The 27,192-nt window shown below is 40.6% G+C and overlaps 1 protein-coding gene across 1 annotated transcript; it reads right to left on the bottom strand.

Annotated features, from left to right (window-relative positions):
- Window positions 1–11,824: 11,824 nt before the first annotated feature.
- LOC111219244 (leucine-rich repeat-containing protein 38-like) lies at window positions 11,825–26,401 on the bottom strand. Its single transcript, XM_022741863.1, has 2 exons — window positions 25,774–26,401; window positions 11,825–12,072 (listed from the first exon to the last, which is right to left on the bottom strand). The coding sequence occupies exons 1-2, from the start codon at window positions 26,399–26,401 to the stop codon at window positions 11,825–11,827; spliced, it is 876 nt and encodes a 291-aa protein (XP_022597584.1).
- Between the last annotated feature and the right edge of the window lie 791 nt (window positions 26,402–27,192).

Below are 27,192 nucleotides of genomic sequence, written 5' to 3'. Positions count from 1 at the left end.
GATAAAGGATAGAGAGGTTGGTTAAATAAAATGTGATCCCATATTACCATTGGGGTGTAAAATATGACATGCTCATACGCCTGCACACGGGGTCTGCAGTGTTATAAATCTGGATACAGTCATACTTGATTAATGAACAGTTGTCCAGTGTATCAGTGATCAGATGCAGTTTTATCATCAGTCATGCTCCCTGTTATTCTGAACATCTGAACATAACAGGATCACTATGTCACGGCTTGATCATATAGCCATGTCTTCCTTTAATGACACTTTACCTCCCTCTCAAATTAGCAGGAATCACACCTCTTCTCCTCAGCGTCTCTAAGATGGACTGTATGCTGCAGTCTCATTGGTCATCTTTAGGTTACTCATTTGGCAGATCTTTCAGAAAGCGTTGCGCTTCGGCAGGAGTGGGGAAAAACTTGACAGATCCCAGATGTTTAATGCGAAGCATTTTATCCTAATGTTAGACCTCCTACTGCGGTTTTCTAGGTCGTCAGTTTTTTCTTTGAGGTGCGTTATCAATTTCTCCATTTTGTCAACTCGGTCGCGTGCATCTTTAATATCGTCTTCATTTGCGCCCACTCGCGTCTCGATCTCCTCGACCTGATCCAACAGCGTAGAGAGTGAGGATTCAATTTTCGTTAGTGTTGTTTGTATGTTGGCTGTTGTTTTGTCAATATGTTTTGTGAGCTCTTCTTTAGTTTCTTGAATAGCATCAAGAAGCTTGCTGAATGGTATTTCCTTTTCCCCATCTGCCATGTTTCTTGTGGTTACTGCATGAGAGAGTCGTGATGTTTGGGTAGTTTGTCAAAAGTTGTAGCTTGCCATACACAAGTTTTCTTAACAGCTTCGCCTCTTGCAATCAGTTCAAAGTTATGAGAGGTTAAATCAGGATAAAAGGCAGAAGCTAGGGCCTACCACCGAGAGCTCACGAATACACGTCTGCACTCCTCCGCTGCATCCAGAAGTCCCCCACCTGTATCTTTACTCCTTTTATGTTAATTGGTGGTTGGTGTACCACCTAGTGGTAGCAACTTTTGGTTGAAGTGTGGTGCCTTCCTGATACATACATACTCAAGCACACACACACATACATACATACTCACAGTCATATACCCTCATACTCATGCACATATTCTCACATTATGCATGCATATCTATGAATGTGTTAATGAATATATACAGTACAGGCCAAAAGTTTGGACACACCTTCTCATTCAATGCGTTTCCTTTATTTTCATGACTATTTACATTGTAGATTCTCACTGAAGGCATCAAAACTATGAATGAACACATATGGAATTATGTACTTAACAAAAAAGTGTGAAATAACTGAAAACATGTCTTATATTCTAGTTTCTTCAAAGTAGCCACCCTTTGCTCTGATTACTGCTTTGCACACTCTTGGCATTTTCTTGATGAGCTTCAAGAGGCAGTCACCTGAAATGGGTTTCCAACAGTCTTGAAGGAGTTCCCAGAGAGGCTTAGTACTTGTTGGCCCTTTTGCCTTCACTCTGTGGTCCAGCTCACCCCAAACCATCTCGATTGGGTTCAGGTCCGGTGACTGTGGAGGCCAAGTCATCTGGCGCAGCACTCCATCACTCTCCTTCTTGGTCAAATAGCCCTTACACAGCCTGGAGATGTGTTTGGGGTCATTGTTCTTTTGAAAAATAAATGATGGTCCAACTAAACACAAACCGGATGGGATGGCATGTCGCTGCAGGATGCTGTGGTAGCCATGCTGGTTCAGTATGCCTTCAATTTTGAATAAATCCCCAACAGTGTCACCAGCAAAGCACCCCCACACCATCACACCTCCTCCTCCATGCTTCACAGTGGGAACCAGGCATGTAGAATCCATCCGTTCACCTTTTCTGTGTCGCACAAAGACACAGCGGTTGGAACCAAAGATCTCAAATTTGGACTCATCAGACCAAAGCACAGATTTCCACTGGTCTAATGTCCATTCCTTGTGTTTCTTGGCCCAAACAAATCTCTTCTGCTTGTTGCCTCTCCTTAGCAGTGGTTTCCTAGCAGCTATTTGACCATGAAGGCCTGATTCGCCGCCAGGTCTCCTCTGACAGTTGTTTTAGAGATGTGCTGCTGCTAAGAACTCTGTGTGGCTTTCATCTGCGTCTCTATCTGAAGCTTGCTGTTAACATTGCGATTTCTGAGGTGGTGACTCGGATGAACTTATCCTCAGCAGCAGAGGTGACTCTTGGTCTTCCTTTCCTGGGGCGGTCTCTGCTGAGACAGTTTCGTTGTAGGCTTGATGGTTTTTGCGACTGCAATCTTGGGACACATTCAAAGTTTTCGCAATTTTCTCGGACTGACTGACCTTCAATCTTGTCTTAAAAGTAATGATGGCCACTCGTTTTCATCTTTACTTAGCTGATTGGTTTTTGCCATAATTGAAATTCTAACAGTATGTTCCAATAGGGCTGTCGGCTGTCGTATCAACCCTGAGCTTCTGCAGCAAACACAACTGATCAGTGTCCCAACCCCATTAATTAAGGCAAGAAATTCACTAATTAACCCTGACAAAGGCACACCTGTGAAGTGAAACCATTTTTCTAGGTTGAGCTACCTGATGAAGCTCATTGAGAGAAACCAAAAGGGTTTTGCAGCGCTATTCAAAAAATAGCAAAGGGTGCTACTTTGAGCGAATCTAAAAATATAAGACTATTTAAGAGTTAAGAAGTTATTCACACTTTTATTATGTTAAGTACATCAATCCTTATGTGTTCACTTCATAGTTTCTTGATGCCTTCAGTGAGAAAGTCTCAATGTAAATAGTCTTGAAAATAAAGGAAAACACCATTGAATGATGTTGTCAAACTTTTGGCCTGTACTGTATATATAGCATATACATGTATGTATGTACATGCATAACTTTATGTATGTGTATGCATGATAGTATGCATGTATGTGCAAGTGCTTAGCACAAATATATATTTAAGTGAAGTAATCAGTTTTGGCTAAGGTGCCTTCTGCTACATGATTGTATTTTATATTCTGAGCATACATTTAAAGTAATTACTCTAAAAGCAATCAAAATGTTTTCTATACATCAAATGTGTTAAAATCAGTCAAGTTAGGCTCAATGTCTTTGTTGAGTGTGAGTAATTAATGTGTAATGTGGGCAAAGAAATGGAAAATGATTTTGGAAAAATGCTTTATTCATTTTTAAGAAATAAAAACTCCCCCGACATGCAAAAAAAAAAAGCTTTACTTTTAAATGTCACCTTTTGGTGCTTGTGCTTGAACAAATTTTAAGTAAATGTTTTTTTAATATTGTATTGTGAAGAAATGCTTAAAATGTCCTTGTTTACCCTGCAATGGAAAGTAATTTTATTTAACATAATTTCAGAATCACACCAGCAACCAGCAAGAAATGGTAAGTCATTGGCATGACTACACCCCATACTTGTATGTGCTCAAATTAGGGTCAAAAGAATTTTGAACTTGTAAAGTGATGTTCAAAAGTAATTCCAAATGTAAGTGTAAATCAACCTTTGAGACTGATTTAAATCTAAACAAATGACGTTAGTGGTGAGGTAGCACAAAGATACTGTGAAAGAAGTGCTTTTGTCAATGTCTGTGTACAGATAGAAACTAGAAAACTATAAGACTTGGTGCTAAAAGTTCCCACACAGTGTATGATTCTACTTGTAACTCGACTGTCAAAAACTGAGCTTTGAACATCAAGGTTTACAGTTTTGGACTCCCTATCTGCTCACAGATTTTGACAAAAGCACTTTGTCTTTCACAGTGTTTTTGTGATACCTCACTTCTGATAACATTTGTTCGGTTTTATTCACAAAGTCTTGTTTTTCCAACAGAAGTCATTTTATTTAATACATTTACCATTATGTGTCTTCATGAAAAAGCCAGAATCCACCGCAGGCCAGAACCACATTGAGGTCCCCCACAACCAGCAAGAAAAGGTAAGTCATGTGTATGACTACACCCCATACGTATATGGGCTCAAATTAGTTATTACTTCACAGTTTTCTGCTTTGTATCTGTACACAGACATCCACAAAGCCATTTCTTCTTTCCCTGTGTCTTTGTGTAAACTCACCACTGGCCATGGGTTCAGTTTTCATTCACACAGTCTCTTTTAACAAATACAAATCTCTTTACCACAAGCACAATTTTTTCACATGCACAAACTTGAATTTGCATGCAGATTTATTTTACAGGTTTACAGTGGTTGATTTACAACTAAAAACCTTGGAAATATTTAGTTTTAGTTTTCGCACTAGCAAAGCTGCTAGCTGGAATTGTCTCTTAGTATTCTTTCCTAACAGGTGCTTCCCACCAGGGAGTTTCTCTAGGATGAGCTGTAATGTATATTACACAGTACACTTGTATTCATGCATGATAACTTGTTCTGTTGTACTGTATGTAAAATGTAATTAAATGCACATTTAAAATGACTTCTTTTCGTATAGTGTATGTTTGCATGAAGAGTTTAATTTATCTTTATTTTAAGTAATTTCTGACTGGATATTTATAACATTGTATATGGAGAAGTGTTAGTTGTCGTTCCCTTCATTCCACTCAAAAACCAAAATTATATATATATTTATATTATATATATATTTTTTTTATTCTACGTTGTTGTTTCGTCTGACAATGGAGAAAATAATGTACACAAAGGAAGAACTCGTGGCTTTAAAGTTTACCAGATATGGAGTTAAACATCCCATACCGGCTGAGCTGAAGAAGCCGTACCGTGGATGCAGAGGGGCTAAGCTAAAGGCTAGGAGATGGAGATATAAGCCTTTTCTACCATCGATCCTCATGGGAAGTGTCAACTTCCTGGCTAACAAGTGTGATGAACTGGAGACACTTGTGAAGAACCAGCGAGCACATTGTGAGTGTTGTCTCATGTGTTTCACGGAGACCTGGTTAAACGACAACACTCCCAACCATTGTGTGGATTTACCCGGCTTCACTGCAGTACAAGCGGACAGAGACACCGGCGCAAGTGGAAATAATAAAGGTGGAGGACTGGTTCTGCTTGTGTGTATTCATGTCAATGGGCCAAGTGAACGAAATCACAGATTATCACAGATTGTTTCGCTCCATAGTCACCAAAATAACTATTGGACTCAGTTTTCACAAGCCACACGTCTTCAGGACATTCTGACATCAAAATGACATTTTTCAGATCAACAGATCAGGATAAAATTAACCTTATTGGAGACCTGCCACTGTCTCAGTGCCATACTCTCACGAGCCTAAACTGCTTCAGCTCTACCACCACTTGGTAGATCAGATCATAATCTGTTTTTTCTTCAGCCTTCTTACAAGCCCTGTGTACCGAGGCAGGCTGTAACCACCCGCTCATTCAGGAACTGGACCCTGGAGGCCAGTGAGTCTCTAAAAGATTGTTTTGAGTGCACAGATTGGAATGTCCTGTTGGAGTCACAGGAAAATGATAAAAGCAAGGACCCTGACCTTGATCTAATGGTTGAATGTACCACAGACTACATTAACTTCTGTATGGACACTGTAATACCAGCAAGGACTGTACGCTGCTTGACAAACAACAAACCCTGGATCAACAGTAACATCAAGACACTCCTCAAGCAGAAAAAGGAGGCCTTCAGGGATGAAGACAGAGGTGTGGAAGGGGATGAGGACCATCACTGGCTATAAAGAGAAGCACAGCCAGGCAACATCAGGTGATGTTGACAAGGTTAATGTGTTCAACCTTTTCTACAACAGGTTTGACACAGCCTCACCTGTTGTTTCTCCCACTGCTTAAGCTGCAGCTTCTCCTACGGTATCTCCTTCACAACCTGACACTGCAGCTACAACTCCCTCCACACTGGGGTCAAGTCTCCTGTCCTTTACAGCAGAGAAGGTGAGGCAGAGCTCAAGAGGCTATGTCCTGGAAAGGCAACAGGCCCGGATGGTGTGTGTCTGAGGTTGTTAAAGGACTGTGCAGCCCAGCTGGCTGAGCCTCTCCAGAGGACCTTTAACTTAAGCCTTCAAACAGGGAGGGTACCGGTCCTGTGGAAAACATCACATCTTGTTCTGGTACCTAAAGTAGGGACCAGATGAGATAAATGACTACAGACTGGTGGCCCTCACATCACACATCATGAAGACCCTGGAGCGGCTGCTTCTCCACCTTCTGAAGCCACAGGTTGAACATGCACTTGACCCCCTACAGTTCACCTACAAAGAACATATTGGAGTGAATGATACCGTCCTTTACATGCTCCACCGGGCCCATTCTTACTTGAATGAGCCACGTGGTTACATGAGGATCATGTTCTTTGATTTTTCAAGTGCATTTAACACCATCCAATCCGCCATCCTTAAAGACAAGCTGGAAGGGATGGGGGTGGATCCCTGCTTCACATCCTCGATTGTGGATTATCTGACAAGACGACCACAGTACGTCAGGCTGGGTAACTGTGTCTCAGGGACAGTGATGAGCAGCACTGAGGCTCCACAGGGGACTGTTCTGGCTCCGTTCCTGTTCACCCTGTATACGGCGGAAAATGAAATTGCCAAAATATGTAAAATGAAAAAAAAGAGGCTTCATTTGCTTCAGTGTTCACCCAGTATGGATCTGAACTGCTCATTTCCCAGACAGTGCTTTAATCTCGGTCAATTTTTCATTTCAAATCACAGAAGCTCAACCACAGAGCCAAAATAATTAACATCTTACTGCCCAAATTACATACTGTGCTGTATATCAGCCAACCTGTTGGCTCTCTCCAGTTATCCAGGTGCAGTCGTACAGTAGGTGGCCTCAGTAGTCCATTTTGTCGATGACGGCCTTTAACATGGTTGAGTTCATACATCAGCTTTGAAGGAGCCACACCCATCAAACAGAAACACAGGACATTTATTAAATTAGTCCAAACATTTCTTTGGTCTGTACAGTCTGCATCCTCACACACGATGCTGGTAACATACACAATTGTTAACATGAAGACCACACTAGAGCTTAATAAATAAAAACTGTCAAAGTCATGCACCTTTGATGTTAATGACTAGACTAACTAACTCCTACAGTAAATGTAGACATTTCACACAGCCTTATGTTGGGGAATACCCTCTTGAGAGGCAGAAGAGCTGACAGTAATAATAAACAAATGAGGTAAGCATACAGATGTATGTCAGCTACAACAGTTAGCTTCCAGTTTGCCTGTCAACCAAATCAATTAGAAACCACCGGCTATCTGTGGTAGCTAGCTAACAGTTAGCTATGCTTTTGGACAGGAAAACTAAACGCAAACGCTATGATGTCATGCACACAACAAGACCACCAAGACAGGGGTAACTTAAGAGTTAACTCACTCACCTGTAAATGACCGTGTTTATTGTCCAAGTCCCGGATCTGGTTCTGTCTCATCTGCTCCTTCACATAGTTTTATCCCCAAAGTGTGTAATAAAGTGAGCAAAGCAATGTCCCTCAAGTTTCAGTGTACTACCAGTCATTAGCCGATGTCCCAGAGACAAGACAAACGGTGACAAGGAAGTGATGTCCTAACTAAAGACCCTCCATGATGAGAGGTCAGTTTGCGTTTTCATTTTCATGTTAACTCCAAAGTAGCATGGTAACATGTAAATGAAAATGCAGTAGACTGGGGGCGCTGTTTTGCGTATTTCATTTGAATATTGTCTACTGCAGAGCAGCTTAAGACTTTGTACAGAATACAGAACACTGGATATCTTTTTTACTTCTTTATGTAGGTAATGCAGGTTCTTCAATACCACATCTACTCTCTACTTTTAAGTCATTCAATTTGCTATTGGGATACAAAATTAATTGGACTGAGTCAGCGCTGAAACTCAAGGTATATACAGCCAGATTGTGAAAGCACTTGAACACTGGTCCAATTTGGATTGTTAAAGTGAAAATAATTAAAGTAATAATAAAACATAGGTGTCATGCATATACTGTTAATAAAGATGGACATTGCTTCTGTGATATCACCCACAGTTTTGAAATTCAGAATGGGCTGCACTGCCGTCAGCATCTTGGCAGTGCCTGACGCCGCCTAACTCCCAGCTAATCCAAAAATTGGTAAAGAGGGGGGTGGGGGTGGTGTGTGTGTGTGTGTGTGTGTCTGTGTGTGTGTGTGTGTGTGTGTGTGTATGTGTGTGTGTGTGTGTGGGTGTGTGTGTGGGTGGGGGGATGGAGCCGAGACTTTGGTGCATGCCAGAACGTGGAAAGCATATGCAAGTGGGTACCTGTCACTCAAAACAGCCTTGCCTTCAATCATGCAAAACTTTAAGCCTAAATGAAAATTTAATGGGTGAGTTATATACAAATGTACCCTTCATACAGTTGCCACAAAGGGGTAAATTAGCTATAGCGAGAGAGAGAGAGAGAGAGAGAGAGAGTGCTCAGTGCATCATGGGAGTACCCCCAAACATGGATCAAGAGTAGGATTTGTAAGTAGAAGTTTAATTACTGCAAACTTAAAAGCCTGTGGTATGTTTTAAGGTTAAAAGCCTGTGGTATGTTTTAAGCTTTAAAGTTGTTAATAAAGATAAATTGATCAGATCTAATATAGAAGTAATGATTAGGAAAAGCATCCCTGAACAGCCTCGTTGGAACAGGGTCTAGAAGACAAGGTCATGATTTAGATGAAGAAACTGTTGAAGTAAGCTCAGAGAGATCTACAGGAGAGAAGCAGTCTAAATATAAGCCAGTTACTGTATTGGACAGTACATCTGAGTCAGCTGTGTTCTGTAATAGTTACAATTGTATTTGTAAAGAAGCTCATAGTCATTACTACTGAGAGTTAAAGGAATAGACAGCTCAGTAGAGCTGTGACTGTCAGCCTGGCTACGGTGCTGAACAGAAACCTGGGCTTGTTCTTGTTTTCTTCTTTTAACAATGAATGATAGGAAGCTATGGCTTTACGGAGGCTTTTTTGTATATCTTTTCAAGCTTTTTGAAATTCTTCCAGATTAGTGGAACGCAACTTCCTTTATATCTTTCTTGAAGTCTGCTTTTGAGCACAGGTTTGCAAATTGTACCACAGCCTCCTCTGACTCACTACCTTTTCAGAGAGGCAACAGTGTCAAGTGTTGTACGCAGTAAGGCTGCAGAAGTATCAACAAGCTCAACTGGGAGTAAAAGTTGATATAGCTGTTCTCCATTGTATTGGCACGTCAGTGGAATAAATGACAATAGAATTCTTTCTTTAAAATTGGTTACAGTATTATCAGATTGACACCTGCTGTAAACCATTATTAAGTGTTAATAAAAAATGGTCAGACAGCAGAGAGATTTGGGTAAATATTATTCATTGTTCAATGAACAAGATTGAGGGTGTGATTAAAACTCAATATAGTCTAATTAAATTACCAGTCCCTGGTCTCAACCAATATTAAACAAGTGTAAGGTCAATCGAAATGAAACCCAATTTAGATTACATTATAGGGATATGACTCAATGATGGCAACAGAAAGCATGCAAATAAGAAGTAAAACATAAATTAATCAAAAGGCAAGTGCTATAAAACAGTGGTTCTCAAAGTGGGGTCTGGGGACCCCCAGGGGTCCTTTGGAGGGTTCCTGGGGTTCCCCAGCAAAAAGGGGAATCATTTATTTTCACTATAATTCCTCCCATAAGTAACACAATGACAAAATCTTATCAAACAGGAGTCTGTGGTCTACTTTGTGTCAGTTTAGGGGTTCTTGAAAAGTTTGAGAACCCCTGCTATGAAATAAGCAGTTATTAATATGCTATATAGAGAGAAACACTAATCAAAGATTAAGTCAAAATATTTATTTTATTTGAAAAAATCTGAAGGAATTCAAATAATTTTCTAAGAATCAAATATGGCCACAACAGTGATATTCCCTTCAGCTGAATTTACAAAATATTAATTCTAAAATATTGGATTTGACTTAAAGGGATCCTAACAAGTTGGGGGTCAGTGGAGGAAGAACACTGACCTAGAAATAACAAACCAACCAGAACCTTAAAACCTGGAACACAATCAAGGTATCAATTAACTCCATCCTCCAAGACACCAAATATAAGAACTCCGGCCCATATTTGGGCAATATGCTTGTTTTCCTCTGGCCAAGTATGCGCCCAGATCCACAGCCTGATCCGGCCCATATACAGCATGATTGTCAGATGTTTCTACACCTGGACCAATTCTGACAAACAGCTGTCAGCCATACTGGAGGATAACAGCCAGAATCTGCCCAGATGTGGAAGTACATGGGCCAGACTACTTTTACAGCAGTTAACATAGTAAATTCTGGCCATAAAGACTCATGTGGTCATTATCAATACTAAGATAGGCTGTGGCATTCAAACCATGATTGATTGGCATTAAGCCGTGCCAAGAAAAGATTCCTCACGCAGTTACACCTCCACCCGTCTGGACTGTTGACACACGGATAGACACATGGATTCATGCTGCTGATGGCAGATCGTTACCCTACCATCTGCTCTCTCAGCAGAAATCCATATTCATCATGTTTTTCTAGTCTTTGTCTGTTCAGTGTTGGTGAGCATGTGCCCACTGGAGGAAAAGGCTCCTGGAACCTGATGTAGTCCCGTAATGTTGTAGTCCAGTCAAGGTTCAACGTGTCGTGCAGCCTGAGATGCTTGTCTGCTCACCACAGTTGTAGAGTAGTTATCTGAGTTACTGTAGCCTGTCAACTCCAACCAGTCTGGCCGTTCTCCACTTACCTCTCTTAGAAGGTTAGGTCCAAATCAGCTGCTGTCAGCTGTATTGTAAGTATTATTGCTACAGTGCATTACAGCAGGACTCTGGACCAATCAAAAGTCTGCAATATCATTGTTACTTGGGAATTATTACTTTTAGAAGTTGAATCCAAGAGCATCTCCTGCCACCTGTAATCCAGTACTGCAATGGACTCTCCAAGAATGTGCAGTGTTCTGATGAGACCGTTAAGGAAAGTGCAATTTAGTCTGCTAAGAAGTTAACAAGTTCAAGTTTTGAATATATTTTAGATGGAAATGAAGCATTGGTTTCAGTACTGGAGGAAAATATAAATACGAAATAAAAATTGTCTTATAAATGAGTGTACAAATATTTCAGAGAGCTACTGTTCAGATTGCGACAACTGTTCTTTCAACAACCAAGAAGCTGTTGAGCAAGGCACTTCTCCACCAGCTGTACCAGCTGAACTTGTGAAAACCTGAGGACCCAACCCAATCGAGGTCTAGCACACTGCAATCTAGATAGGATCTAACCAAAAACCATTGTTTTTACAATTACTTTACAATTTTTTATTATTCCTTTCCAATTAAAGCACTGCTGTTTTGACTTGACTTTGCAAGGGTCTGCAAACAGGGATCGACCGCGGTAGTGCAATCTAATTTTTATTGCAGTCACTTCCACGCAGTTATGATAAAACTGTATGAAATTGCATTTAGATGTTGGATATATAATATAGTGTACCAAGAGTCAGTGTTGGGTGTGAGTAATTGCTTGTTTTATCCTGTGTAGTGTATTATAGTGGAATAGTAGTGTTTAGGATAGTTAGTTAGGATAGTGGAGTTTTTTTGTTGGTTGATGGTTCAGTCATGTGAAAGATATGATTTGTCAGGGTCCAATATAATATTGTTTTCAAAAATGGCATAATTGTTGTACTACAGCTCTCCTGTATCTAACAGACACTGACCAGTGTCTCTGCCGTCAGTGCGGTATGCAGTCCAAGAAATTCCTACAATTCCACCACTGGTGTCTGCCTGCTGGCATGTTTTGTCGAGCTTTCTCTGGGATACAGCATGAGTTTTGTATGAAACACTTGCATTTTATGTTATCCAGTTCTCCTTTCCTTCCCCCCATCAGTCATTCCCTTCTTCCTCATCTCCTTTACTGCCTTTGCTGAGGCGCTGGAAGCAGTGGACTGTTGAAGCGAGGAAAAAGCTGGCCATGATGGCTGCCACTGAGACAGAGATGCCAGAAAAGATGACGATTAGATAGTCTGTTAGGGTCAGGTTACCACGGCACTCCCGGAAACTGTCCTCAGAGAGTAAACTGAGGGGAACACGACGTCCATCCAGAGGCAGTGAGCAATCTATCCCCTCCATACCTGGGAAGAAAGAAGACAACAAGTGAACCAGCTGGTAGACAACCAAGACACTGGGCTTTCATGCCTGTGTCAACATTATAACTTATTTACAACGTGGGTATTCAGACCAAATTGAGCATTGCATTAAAAAAACACAAGAGATGGGATGCCCTTGCCCAGTGGAGGTCCTTCTTTTCCCAATGCCTTTGTCCTTGCTCTTGTTGGAGACTCATCAATTTGCTTTCTAAATTGTTTCTTTCCTTTTTCTCTTAGCTTTTTCTTATATGAATAAAAGGCTATTATCTCCCCTCTAATAACTGCTTAAGCACCCTCCCAAACTATTAAAGGGGAGACCTCTCTATTATCATTAATCTTAATATATATATATTGTTTTAATATCGTTGTTATTTTGTTTTTGAATTCAGTGTCATTTAAAAGAGAGTTATTTGTTTAGCCTCCAAATTGATGCACTGTTTTCTATTGCCAATGTCAGCTCATTGCTCACAGCTCAATGTCAGACCATTACAGTATGGTCTGATATATCTATTTTGCCAAGATAGCATTGTTTTACATGTGATCAGGTAAAGTGTTCTCTCCTAACACACTTTTGCAGTGAAGTCTTGGTCAAAGTACAGTCTATTTTCCTGGAGCATCATTTCTTTTTTTCCCCCATTCACTCTTCAACACCTGCTGTCGTCTGTCCCAGCTCAGGAGTTCAGGCCGGTCCTCTACCTGCATTGGAGAGGAACGGTGCTTGGGTTATCTTAAGCTGGTTTTACTCTATTCCCAGTTTGTCCAGTAGAAATCCTTTGACAAAATTAATCATGTCCTCTCCATCATCTCCTTCTTTAACATTAAATATCCTCATTGAATTTTGTTGGGATTTGCTCTCTGAATAATCCTTCTTTCTCTGCGTCTTTCTGGTTTCTGGTAGTATTGTCTCTCTGTTTTCACACACACAGAGTCTCTCCTCTGTGTCATCCACTTGTTCCTGGATATTCCTCAGCTCTTGTTTCAGTTCTTTAACGTCCCGGCTCAAATCTGTAAGGGCTTCTTTTTTGTCAGTCCGAAATAGTTTGAAGTCTTTCCTGAAGTTTTCCAGTTTATCGGTGATGTCTTCAGTGAATCACAGTATTTGTTCCATAGTTCCATAGTGTCTCCTTCCGGCTTTTCTTTCTTTTAACTGACTCCTTCCCACTTAATTTGAAGATTGTGTGATGGGTCCAGAGCGGTAACTCATAACATTTTGCAGCTAGTCTTTTAACAATATTGATATCATTTTTTTAACCAATTTTTAACATTTAGTCTAACCGAGGGTCATCGGGAGCTTTTGTCTCACGCTGTCATTAACTTTGTGCTTCCAGTGGAAGTCACCTGTACTGTTCTGCTAACCTGTAAACTCACCTTTCAGTTTTCCCATCCATCCATGTGCAAGTCTGTACATTCTTATTAAAGCATCTTCACTATAGCATCCAGTCTTCCTGTATCTACCTTTGGGTTCTTTCCCCTGAGTTCCTGCCTTTGTAACAACTACAAACCAAATGTTGATCTGACACTCCTCTGCTCTGACAAAATAAACACTGCTTAAAATGCAGTTTTTCTCCATTGTTTAGATGCATTGTTAAAAAAACAGGTTTTGAGAATAGTTGATAGTGTAGTGAATTGCCTTTTAATTTTTTTGCTGCCACCAGCAGAGAGGTTCAACAAGTTTGTGATTTAAAAAAAACATTTTTTTTTAGGTCAATCCCCTACCTGGATACATGAATCAATTCCATGAACCCACTTAAATCTGAGTTGCCAACAGTTTGCAACAAAATTATCAAGTAACCAAGCAATATCAGAATGTGCAAACACAAAGTCTTTCATCATAAATCAGTATATTTCAAGCCCCACACTCAACAAAGACAAGGTCCTTTGCAGACCAAATAAACAACTCCAACATAAGCAGTCCAGAGTCTACACAAAATCACTTTCAATGATTCATCAATAACCAACAAAAATTAAGTCAGTTCTGGTTCTTAAAGTTACCCTGAGTAAACCCTCTTCCCAAACAATCTCTAGTGACGTGTTCAGTACAGTTAATTTCTTTTCCCCATGTGTAACTTTGGACGGGGTGGGACTGGAATCGCAATAACAATAGGTCAGTTTTTATATATGCAGTTCCAATATGAATGAACATCATTTTCTTTATTTGGAACATAACACTAGTCTTTCTGTTGTCATTTTATTCTTTATCCTCTCCTCAAAAATAAAAATTTAGGGGAGAACTCAAACAAACAACAAACATCAGCAAAATTGTAAATTGGCCAATTAAACTTAACATTTAAAGTTTTGCTTTTGAGTTTGTTCAACTTTTATCAGACACAGAACAGTAGGACTCAAAATGCAGAGGCAGGGACAGAGAGAAGGAGAGTTCGGTAGTCATTTAATTCAGTCCAATTTCAAAAATACCATGCTGCATGTCATTGCCCCTCTCTCTGCCTCCCCATTTCCTGTCTCTCTCTACTGCACTATCAATAAAGGCATAAAAAGCCCAAAAAAATATATATATAAAAAAAACAAATACAAGGAAATCCAATCCACAGGGCAGAGGTACAAAATCACTAGGCGAGTACTCAGTATCCATAAGGCAAAAACGGGTCAATATCACAAGGGCTATAGATATGGATATATACATGAAACAGACACTGGACCGCTGAGAGGAATCCGACAAGACGATCTGGCACAGAAGGGAAAAACCCCACCACATATATACACTGAATGATAACGAGACACAGGTGTATCACATTAGGGGAAGGGAGGCAATCAACAGGAGGGAAGGAAGTTAGACAGTACAAGGAAGAACACACACCAAAATAAAACAGGAAATAGAAAAGATATAAACGCTAAACCTACCAAAATATATTATAAAAACTATGCGGGCCCTGACAACTTTCATTCATTCTCATTTCTCATTTCTGTAAACTTTAAGTTGCGGTAACTTAAAATTTAACATTGTAACGACTTTAAATTCTCATGAATCTGTACATAATACCCACTTTATTTCAATAAAGTGAATTTAATAACAACAAGGACCAGTAACTTCCCATCAAATGTATAAATAATTACAGATGCAACATCTACATTCAAAACTTTTTATTTTATTTTATCTCTACTTGTATCAAATTCCTTCCAACAAGGCCAAGTAAATGGGAACTAATTAGATAGATAGATAGATAGATAGATAGATAGATAGATAGATAGATAGATAGATAGATAGATAGATAGATAGATAGATAGATAGATAGATAGATAGATATCTGCACCAAATTGAAATACAAGTGCATAAGTATGATACACAACTGTCAATCTAACAAAACTGTTAACAAGGATACTGACAGCCAGAACTTTCAGTCTCAAAATGATCAGGAAATGCTTTATTTATCAGAATACTACTCAGTGGTATGTGTCACACACAATTAAATATAACATAAGCTAAATGTTTAAGAAAATCCAATAAAGTGCAAGATAAATGTAAGGAGGCATTCAGCCACATCTGAACTTGAGAGATGGGTAGGGACGAGGGGTTTGAGGTATATAAGTGCTGACAGTGAGTAGCAGAGAGTCCATAGCAAACATGGTATGGGCTGGACAGAAGGAGAGTTTTATAGGGCAGAATTTGAGTGGGAAAAGGAGAATATATGAATTAAGTGAGTAAACTAATGAAGTTAGACAAGTTGGGGTGACAGACTGAGAGAAAGGAGAGAGAATTACAAGAAAACAGATAAACAAGATATAGGAAAATGGAGAAAGTGGGAAAAAAGGAGAGAAACGAGGGTGAGACAAGAGATGTGAAGAGAGAACTAGAAAAAAAGAAGAGAGAAAAGGGGGATGGGTAGAGGTGGTTCCATCTCAGGCAACTGAGATTCATATCATTCTATAAGGAGCAACAGAAACTGTCCCAGACCCAACATCATCAGCTACCTCGCTGGATTCACGGAAGTAGTTTGTTTTTAAGGGGATCTGACCCTTGCAAAGAGATCTGTTCCAAGTTCCATGAAAACCCTCTGAATGATTTCAAACATGTAGCTCAGATCTTTTGGGTACTGCAAGTGTAAAGCGTAGATTAGCCCAATTTGGTAAGCAAAAGCTGTTGGTGGGTCAGGGAGATCCTCAAGGATGATGCCTTCTTCTAAAACAGCCAATCATGACAGGAGCTGAAGTACTATCATTCTGCAATGCAGTGAGGATACCCGCAATCAGGCCCTTCATCTGCTCCGAGTCAGTGTCCTTGTGATGATAGACAGGAAATGACCAACACATGAACTGTAAATCAAACTGAAAGACATTAATGAGAATAAGCTATTACTATGTACTATGTAAAAGCTAGTTGGGAGACAACATATCAAAACTCATTATGATTGAAGAAGTATTGATGAGCATTGAATGTTAACATCTTCTTTGAATGGAAGAAAGTGAGAGTGAAAATGAAAGCAAGACTGCCAAAAAATTTGTCTATGAAGCATAATCAGAGTTTACTTACCATTCTGCCTCACTTCAATGGAGCAGGCACACTTTTGAAGACACCAGCACCTTCCCTCCCACTGGGTATGCAACCAATGGATGATGGTTGTTGAGAGTCTCAGGCTGGAATATCTCAGCGTCTGTATAGATGCTCTCCACAAACACCTAACACAAGTGTTCCATGTACCAAGATGTGAGCTTTTTGCCAACAAAGGCCTTTTTCAGGATTAACTACGTTGGTCACTATTTTATAGAATTCTGGCAGTCTACTGGAGTGTCCAGCTGACAGAATCATACCCTCTGCATATCGGGTCCCATGCAAATAAACACAATTTCAAGATGTGGATACTTTCTCTCAATCACTGTGAGCAAAGAAGATGGTTTGATGTCAGTTACTTTCTAATAATCGTCTGTATTGCATGTTTAGACACATGTAACAGACATTGCATATGAAAAAAAGGGATACTGGTCTGTGCTCAAGTATTTCAGAATCCACATTCTCTACACAATCAGCTTCACCTTTTTCTGTGCAATTGAATCTGAGAAACTTGCAAATTAAAATTCAGCTTCAGCTCCATTATTACATGGCTGGTCTGTGTCATTAGACTGACAATCACTAATTACCCTGATTGATGTCAGAAAATCTCTCCACTTATGGTTTTTATGTTTCTGTGATACATGACCAGTATGTTGTTAAGGTGATTATTTTCAAAAATGCACCCTAAGAATGGGCAATGCATCTCTCTGTGTAAAAGGAGATGATGCGCTCCTCAAAGGGTGGTGAGGTGTCCCTAAAAAAGCCTTTTGAAGCTGTCAGGACTGGCCAAAATAACCTCACACTGATGGTTTCAAACCCACATTTGTCCCCACAACCACAGCAAGACATGTATACACACATGTACATTCCCTAACAGAAGTTGATCTGCAATAAAGATATACCACTATATCCCCATATAGACGATAGCTCGTAAGATCGAACTTTTACTACCTATTTTACCTCTTGTGTGTGCGTGGTATTTGGTACTTTGTAAACATAACCTTTAAACAGCCCCTTGAAATTGTCAGGACCAGCCAAAATGACCTCACAATAATAGTTTTTCACCAAAATTGTCTTCACAATTATAGAAAGAAATGCACAAAGAACTACACATCAACACACACACACAAGCACACGCAAACACACCGTGTTGATTTATCTTAGAGTTGCTCTCATACCTGAGTTAAAAGGCTAAGAATTAATGAGTCTAATTAGCCAATCAGAACCAGCTTTGCCCATTTCTGCCCAGTAACACCTGCTGAGACACTGCTTGCCACTGGTGACTGTGGCCACCAGGGGGAGCAGGGAAACATGCACACACAATCACATCTGTCTCCCTAGGCAGACAGCAGCTTTTAAGATGAAACTTGTGTTCGTAAATGGGATATCGGACGGAAAACTACAAGTCGTATTGAACAGATCAGCTCACCACAATGCTAAAATGGTTGAAAAAGCAGCTCATATTCATTGAAGTACAGTACTTCAATGAATATGAATAATACAAATTTGATGCCAAAATGATGATTTTTTATAAGCTGAATATCAAAAGTAGAGATGGTTTGCGTGTCTGTCAATATATGTGTGTACATATATGTGTACAAAAATTGGTAATTAACAAAAATCATAGAAAGACATGAAAACACACATACACAGTACTGATTTGCCTTATACATTAGGGGTGTGAGAAAATATCGATACAATAAAATATTGCGATATTTCATGACGTGATACTATATCGATATGTTGAAGCGCTTTATCGATATTTTATCATTGTGACAGTGATTTTGTGATGGTGATTTTTTGTTTTATTTAAGCCTCCGACCACTAGTTGTGTAGCAGTCACTCAGCCATTTGACTCTCCCCCTCCTTCCACGCCTCTAACTAGATGAAGAGATCTCGCAAGTGTACAGGCTTCGGGCGCAGATGGAGAAGATTCAAATATTGCATTCTACAAGTTAACATTTATGCAGGTTGAACAGGTGTATTGATAAAGTTTTTGCTTTTTATTTGCAAAAATTTTATTGCACTTACTTACAGTAACTAAGAGGGGAGTTCACATCAACTCAGGTAATCTTCAGGTTAATTGTTTCACGTCACCGCTCTGCCGTGACGCCCATGTGTGCAGCGCTGACACACACACAGAGCAAGGGCAGAGAGATTCTGCAGACTAGATGCAGTTGGGGAAAATATGCATTTTTTTAAAAAACTAATCCGCAGAGATCTTCTCTCAAAAACAAACAGACCTGATTAAAACGGTAAAAACACAATAACGCAGTTTCACGTTAGAAACCTGCGTTTCACGTTAGAAACCTGCGTTTCTCTGACAGACACAGGACATCAGGAAGGAAAGAGTAGCCAGCTGGAAATGCATTAATGTCCAGCTGTTTGGCTGCTGGCCGGCGCTAGGGGAAAACCCTGTGTCATGGCTAGACTTGCAGATATGACCCACGTACAGTGCTTTGCACACAGTCTGAATCTCGGCACTCAAATTGCCAAATGTGGTGCGACTACTTGGCAGGATCAGATGTGTTGTAACCTTTTTCAGATGCAGCACCGCAGCTTGCCACCAGCTAAAGCACAAACAAGTTTCGAACTGTTCTGAGTCTGAATGCATAAAGAAGAAACTGCATACAAGAAACTACACACAACAACATTGTGTGTTCTTTAAACTATGAGAGTTTTTCTAAAAGTAGACTATTTTGGAAAAAAAAAAAATCGCAATATATTGGCTTGCTTGTATTATCCCAATACGTCATATATATAATATATCGTATTGTGTCTGTGGGGACACAGACAAAGGCAAGATGGCCAATTCAAAATCGTCGCTGTGACCACATAGCCTGAGCAAGAAAGACTACACAAGATGGTGGTAAACAAAGAAACCACTCAAAACAACCACTGAGACCACCTGGTGTGTGGGGGAGGGAAGGTGTGAGTTTCTTTGTTAGCCCAGCTCATGTAATCTGAAGGTACCAGTACTCAATTAACTGTTTGACTTACCACAACCTAAGTAAACATTACAACAACAAAACATTAACCAATATGTACATTAACAAAGGTTAAGAGATATGCTGCTTAGCTGTGCTGTGATAAGTGAGGTTAGGCCATTTTACCCGGTCCTTGGAACAAAACAAAGAGGTCCTTTCCAGTGTTGTTGAAGAGTCCAGTGAGTTGGGTAGCTTCCTGGTGGAGTGAAGTCCTGTCTGTCTGTGTGGTCTCTGTGTTGGAGAGGAGGTTGGCTGGTTTGCTCTTTGTTCTTCTTACTGTTCCACGCTAACTCTGCTGTGGCTCCTGTTGCTTGGGAAATCAGCTGGCAGACTTTGTGTCGTAGCCGCTGGCACTAAAGTTAACTTGTTCACTCTGTGTTGAAAAGCAAAATGAGGGAGAGTGTTGCAGTCTGCTGTGAGCAGGTCTGCAGGAAAGCTGTCGAGCCAGGTAGCCTTGTGCTGACCTGGTGCTGGGAGCCTGGTTGCTCCTCAAAGGGCCGGAAGGGGAAAAGGAGCTGCTGCTCCTGAGCAGGCCAAGGACAGAAGAGAGAGAACAGAGAAGGAGATCTGGTTTTGTCTGGTGACATCCTGGGGGGTCACATGTCACACACTGACCAACATGGACTGGTCAGTGAGGTCCCTGTGGGAGGATCGGCTCTCAGTGTGAACAGTGAGGAACTGTGAGGAAGTGAGTTCTATTGTCTGTAGACCAAAGAAACATGTGGTCTCCACCACCTTGAATGTACTGAGTCCCAACACTGATGTGAGGCTTCGCAAGTGATGCTCTATGTCCTCCTGTGGCCAGATGAGTCAGCAAGGCAAGAGTCTTTAAAGCAATTCTCTTGTGTTGGTAATGCGACCAAAATGTCATCCACATACTGTACTAACGCAGATGGACCAGGCAAGACCAATTTAGACAAATGTGCTTGTGTTGCGGCTGTTTGACTGGCAACATATCCCATGCTCCACCTTGTAAATCCCTATTGACAATTACAATATGTGAATGCAAATAAATCCTGTATCTATCAAAAAAAAGAATCAGTTTTCCTGCTACCTTTAAATTAAATTTTGGTAATTGTATAGGTGTATCAGAAACATGCACTTGCATTGCATTACTTATGAACTGAAACTGTCTATGTCCATCTGTGGGTCTCCCTATAGGTCATGTCCTGCATTCCACATGAAGGAAGCAGGTCTGTGTCCAGCCTGTACTGGGGCTTGCAATGGAGGGGATGAAGTAAGATAATCCTGAACTGAATTTTCTCTCTCTCCCTCTCCTTGTCTTTCTATCTGCTGATCTAGGATCCTCTGTTCACAATCTTTAGACCAGTAACCAAACCTCTGACAATAATTACACATATCTGCAGGATGTGCCTGTCCCCTCCAATATGGCATATTACCATATCCACGTCCTCTTTGAATGGGACGTCTAAAACCAGGTCTATACTCTGACATATCCCATTGCTGTCTCTAGTAGATGTAGATAAACCAACAAACAACAATATAACAATAAAACCCAGACATGTAATGGATCCTTGGCCTCCTGCTCACCCCAAAAGTCAGTAATTTACCTAAGGTTGACATTCTTCTCATCCTAAAACCAATGTTGCACACATGCAAAACAAATACCACCTTAGAGTGCTAATTTGGATTTAGGTCAGAGGAACATGAGGGCAAGTCAGTGGCATCAACGCCTTCGTCATCCACGAACCGCCTACACACTGTGGCCACATGATGCCAGGCATTGTCCTACACCAGGAGGAACCCAGGGCCCTCTGCACCAGCGCGAGGTCTGATAATCACTCTGAGGATTTCATCCTGGTACTTAACAGCAATCAGGATACCGTTGGCTATGACATGGAGGGCTGTGCGACCCTCCAAGGATTTGCCTCTCCAAACCATTACTGACCCACCGCCAAACCGGTCATGCTGGATGATGTTACTGGCAGCATAACGTTCACCACGGCATCTCCAGACTCTTTTACATCTGTCACATGTTGTCAGTGTGAACCTGCTCTCATCTGTGAGGAGAATGGCGCGCCAATGGCTGATCTGCCAATTCTGGTGTTCTCTGGCAAATGGCAATCAAGCTGCAGGGTGCTGGGCTGTGAGCACAGGTCCCACTAGAGGACGTCAGGCCCTCATGCCACCCTCATGGAGTCTGTTTCTGACAGTTTGGTCAGAAACATGCACACCAGTAGCCTGCTGGAGGTCATGTTGTAGGGCTCTGGCAGTGCTCCTCTCTTTCCTCCCCACACAAAGGAGCAGGTACCGGTCCTGCTGCTGGGTTGATGCCCTGCTACGGCCCTGTCCAGCTCTCCTCGTGTAACGGCCGGTCTCCTGGTATCCATGCTCTTGAGACTGTGCTGGGAGACACAGCAAACCTTCTTGAGACCACACGTATGGATGTGCCATCCTGGAGGAGCTGGACTACCTGTGCAAACTGATTGGGCTGCAGGTACCACCTCATGCTACCAGTAGTGACAAGGACACTAGCAAAACACAAAACTAGAGAAGAATCTGTCAGGAAGGATCAGGAGAGAGCAACTGTCTGTGGCCACCACACGTAAAACCATTCCCTTTTTGGGGGTTGTCTTGCTTTTGCCTCTCCATTGCCCTTTCATTTGCACAAAAGCAGCTGAAATTGATTCACAATCACTTGTGCTTCCTAAATGGACAGATTGATATACCTGAAGTTTAACTTACTTGTTGTTATACTGTGATGATGAAGTGTTCCCTTAATTTTTTTTTGAGCAGTGTAGATGCTCTTTATTTGGGTAGGGAATGTGGATCGGGGCAACAGTTTCCACAATATTAATACCACTTAACTAAATTAATATCACTATATATTACACTAAGTAACTAAATTTAGTTTAATCTGAACCTACAGGCACCCAGTTAATTCATAGTGAATTGTTCTCCTTAGAGTAAAGTTCTCACACATTTCACTTTTATTTTGACGGTTTCATTTTACTTCCGGTATTTCCTTTTCATTTTTTTCAGTCACCTGCGGTCTTTAATTCACAAGAAAAACCTGAATAAAGGAAATTACAACAAACCAAAAAAACAGCCAGCTTTTTACACCTTGTTCCATTTAATACTGGACATGGACAATGGAAAAACTGAAAAACGGCTCGTTTTTGGTTTAAAATGGAAAAAATGAAAATATGGTGTGTTTTCATTTTTAGTTTAAAACTTAAGTTTAAAACTGAGATGCAATGCAGTCAATTCATCTGAAAAGGAGACATGAATTATTAGCTAATGTTGTGACCTCAAAGTGATTGATATCTTAACAGTTAGTGTTTCTGTTTTAGCCACTGAAATGTTAAAAAAAAAACATGCCGATCTTGTTTGAAGGATACTTGTCTAGACAAGTGTAACTAGCATCAGCTAGTTGCTAGCCTTAGCTAATTCACCTTAAGCTATTTGAGTTTAAATGTTGTTGATGATGCATGCATATCCATTATCCACTATTCTAACTTAAATGAAATGTAGGTTAAAACTTACCTGTGTAGACTCCAGATGGAGGCAACACATCCAGACTGAGACTTCAAGTGACAAATGCCAACTCAGAGTGTTGACTTTCCCGCATTTCACAACAAAGACACAAAAGTTAAGAGAACTTTCGCTCCTTGCATTGAACTGCAGCTGAAAGATATAAGTAGCCTAAACTAAATGGTTTTGAAGCAAACAAATAGCTTGGTTTGCTAACGCAAATTATTGCCTCAAATTTATATTTTGAAGTTTTAACAACTGGAAAGACTTTTGCAATACTAATGCACAGAGACATCCAGGTTTACACATCAATACTGCAGGCCAGAATGTATATAATGTCATTATATAACTATTTTAACATAAAAAAAAATTAAAAAAGACTCTTTACCAAAACATCACATTTTTATTTCATTTGTTAGAGTCTCTGCAAACCATTGTCGGTGAACATTGTTTTACTAAACCAAGAAATAGAAACCAAGCAGTGTGTTTTTCTGTACCAATCCAATGTAACACCTCAGAAACAATTTTCCACTGTGTACAGAGAGGCACTTCCATTTTATCGTGATTACTCTGTGGCACTGCTGTACCCAAGAGTCAAAAGACATCATTGTCAAGTGTGTATATGTGTGTTTGTGTTTGTGTGAGTCACTGTAAGACCAGAAGGGGTTTTCCACATGAAAAGGGACTCAGTGACCACATCGCTTGGTGATATTCCAGTCACGTGGCACTACAACAGGCAGCCAGACTCATGCTCACACAGGCATGCAGGACACAGACAGACAGAAATACATCCCCTCACACATAGACATGTGCACATTGACTCAAAACACAAACATGGAGAAAAAACACACAAAATGGAGTGCATAAAGATGTGTGTTCACAAACAAGGTGTACACATGCACAAACATGTGTTTAATAATATGTGCAAATGTTTGTGCACACATGCATATTCTGCACATTGATACAACACAGACAGATGATTACATGACCAAAAACATCTGTGTTGCCATGTTGTGTTCCTGTAGACGTGTATGGTCATACACATGTCTACAGGAACACAAAATGGCAACACAGAGACAGACACACACAGCTAGACACAGTATTCTGAATGTAGCCAGGACCATGGCTACAAACTCACTGCAAGACTGTGTCCTCCTAAGTCTTTGCTCAAACTCCCAGAACAAGTTCTTTCAATCACTCCTTAATTTTTATTGAACTTAGCATGTGTGTGTGTGTGTGTGTGTGTGTGTGTGTGTTTAGCTGTGCAGACAATGTTTGTGCTGTGAGGAAGAAGTCTAGACATGGGTAGCTTTTGTCACAGCATCAGTAGTGCTGAATAAGGCATGTTACACTATGCAGGTTCCCTTGTAAGTATCTAACTCATCCTTTTTTGAGCCAATGTTATTTAAGTGACAAATAATTGCCATTACAGATTATATTGATAGATGTAAATATATACTGTTTTGTAGCATTCATACTCGTATGTGTATGTATTAAATATACATACACATTGACAGTAAAGTAACTAAACACATTTACTGGACTATTGTGCTTATGTTCCGTTTTCAAGTATTTTGCTTTTGTATTTACATTTTATGCTATATTTATACTCTAATATTGTAAATTTTGTCTACTACACTTACTTGACAGCTATATAAGATTACGATTTTGAAAAACTCAAATTAGCATGTAAAATATGATGTATAAAATATGACGAAAGGCATTTGAAATATTTAAATGTTCATACTCAAAATCTGTCTCAGTTGTGTAGCTGAGCTAGTTTTGGTTTGTTTGTTTTTTTTAAATGTGTCATCAATACAGTATTATGATCATTATCCAGCAGTCGGCAGAAAGATCAATGTGGACAATCACATCAATCATGCCAAAAACCATCGTGATAAGGTTTCCAATGTGATTGATGTTCAAACTTCAGCTACTGCTGAAGGCTGTGAGATACAGTCCAACTTTTAAATAAAAGCCAGTAAGTTAAAGTTATTTTATTGTTTGTCTATCTGTAAATAAATAAATAGTGAATATAAGCAAAATATTATGATATTGTGCCTGTTTGGTTGCACGCATACTTTACTTGTTGAATTGATTTGCAAAATCAGGTTGGGTACACACAGAGACTGTGAATATAATAATATTTAACTGAGATGAAGTGTGATGAATAAGGTATAATTAACTGATGTCTAACTTTCATTTCATTTCTTAGTCCACAGAAAACAAGAGCACTGACTCTTTTTGTTTTCAGTTTTTTGACTTGACCAGGAAGAATTACATTTTTTGATATATGTATACCGCACAGTGTGTTTATCTTCATCTAAATTAAATGTATGCCTGAGAAACACAATCACTGAGGTCAGACTGTTCACTCTACACACAACTACAACGCTGTTTAAATGCCTTCAGTATTGTGCAGTGTTCTGCCTGTCCCAATTTTAATAACACAAAAGGTAAACTAAATAATTGCCTTCTACTTCATTACCATTTTTCTATGAGATGTGCAACAGAGATAACAGTTTTGTGGACCTCTGAATAACAACAATAACAAGATTAGTTGTTTTCTTGATGTTTTTGTCAATTCATTGGATTTACTTTGTTCTAATTCCAACTGATTAACCAAATATTAAGGCTGAAGGTACCTCAGGCAAGTTCTGGCATGGGATAAGTCCATACTTTAAGCAGTGTATATCTTACCAGTTGGGAGCTTGTGGCGGTTCTCAGTCAGCCAAACAAATAGTCTGGCAAAGTTGCAGTTGCAGAGCCAGGGGTTTCCCTCCAGACGCAGCTTTCGAAGGGAGGGCAGGGGTTCCAGGACTTTGACATCCAGTGTTGTGAGGCCATTTCTCTCCAGTTCCAGCTCCCTTAAAGAAGTCAACCCTGTAAAAGCCCCCCTGCCTACCATGCTTAGGTAGGGGTTGTTCCCCAGTCGCAGTTTGATCAGACTCCTGGACTCCTCAAATGTCCCATAGGAGATTTCTGTCAGGTTGTTGCTCCCTAGGTCCAAGAAGACTAATCTAGAGGAGGTGCTCAGTGTCCCTGGCTCCAGCTGGGAGAGGGAGTTATTCCTCAAGTCCAGGTAGACTAGATCACTATACAGGAACAGGAAGTCAGACGGGATCCAGGGAATCCAGTTGTTGGAGAGCAGGAGACGTCGAACATCCAGAGGAATGGAGTCCGGGACTTTGGTGAGACCTTTGCTGGTGCAGTCCACAGTGTGATGGTCTGGACAAAAACAGCTGGATGGGCAGTTGTGGCCTCGTGTAAGCAAGGTGGAGGATATCAAGGCAAGGAAAGGCTGTAGCCAGTTAATACATGGTAACATTGTTGAGGGGCCGGCAGCATTAATCAGGAGTCGGGGGGTGAGGGGGTCGCGACAGGGGGTAAGAAGGGAGGTCAGAGAGACGGACGGATAGACAGATTGAGATCACAGGATGGGAAAGGAAAGGGGAAACAATATTGGTTCAGCGTGGCACTGACTTCCTTTCGCACTCCCTGCACTGCAAAGCAAGAACACCTCGAAAAGCCATCGAGTAGCGAGGGAGTGATGTACAGCAGGAAATCACATAACAAGCAGTCTGGATCAAATAGCAGGCTTTGAGGGAAAAGCGGGGAGGAGCAAAAGAGAGCGTGCAAGAGAGCGGTGAGGAGGGGAAGAGGGGGGATGTGAAAGGGGAGAGGATTAACACAGAGGTAAAGAGAAGCAAATGAAGGGAGGGGCGGGGTTTATGGTAGAAGCTCTGTGTTTGTGTGTGTCTATATGGTTTAGCTGGGATAACCCTCCATGTCTCATTAGTCAGCAACTGAGGTAAACTAATCCCTGTCATCAGTGGTATCCGCAGCGACAGTCCTTAGTGAGCGAGATCCCAGCGGTGTGTTTGAACTGTAAGCCCTGAAGTGAAGATGAGGATGTCATCACCATCTGTGACTCACATGTGACCTGTGACGTATGTACAGTCAACAGCAGTGTCACATGCAGAATCACCGCTGTTTCCCCCTTTCTCCCTCATCCTCTTCCAATCCTCAATTTTTTTTCCCCCTTTGCTTCACATGCTGACTGGGAATAGAGAACAGGTAGTTTCTCAGTCAGTCACCATGACAATGGCTCCAAAACAT

This window comes from Seriola dumerili, unplaced genomic scaffold (genome assembly GCF_002260705.1).
Source record: "Seriola dumerili isolate Sdu_G_001 unplaced genomic scaffold, Sdu_1.0 BDQW01000056.1, whole genome shotgun sequence".
In the NCBI taxonomy this organism is placed as follows: domain Eukaryota; kingdom Metazoa; phylum Chordata; class Actinopteri; order Carangiformes; family Carangidae; genus Seriola; species Seriola dumerili.
The sequence above is the reverse complement of the archived record's forward strand: the minus strand, read 5'-3'. Positions and strand labels throughout refer to the sequence as shown.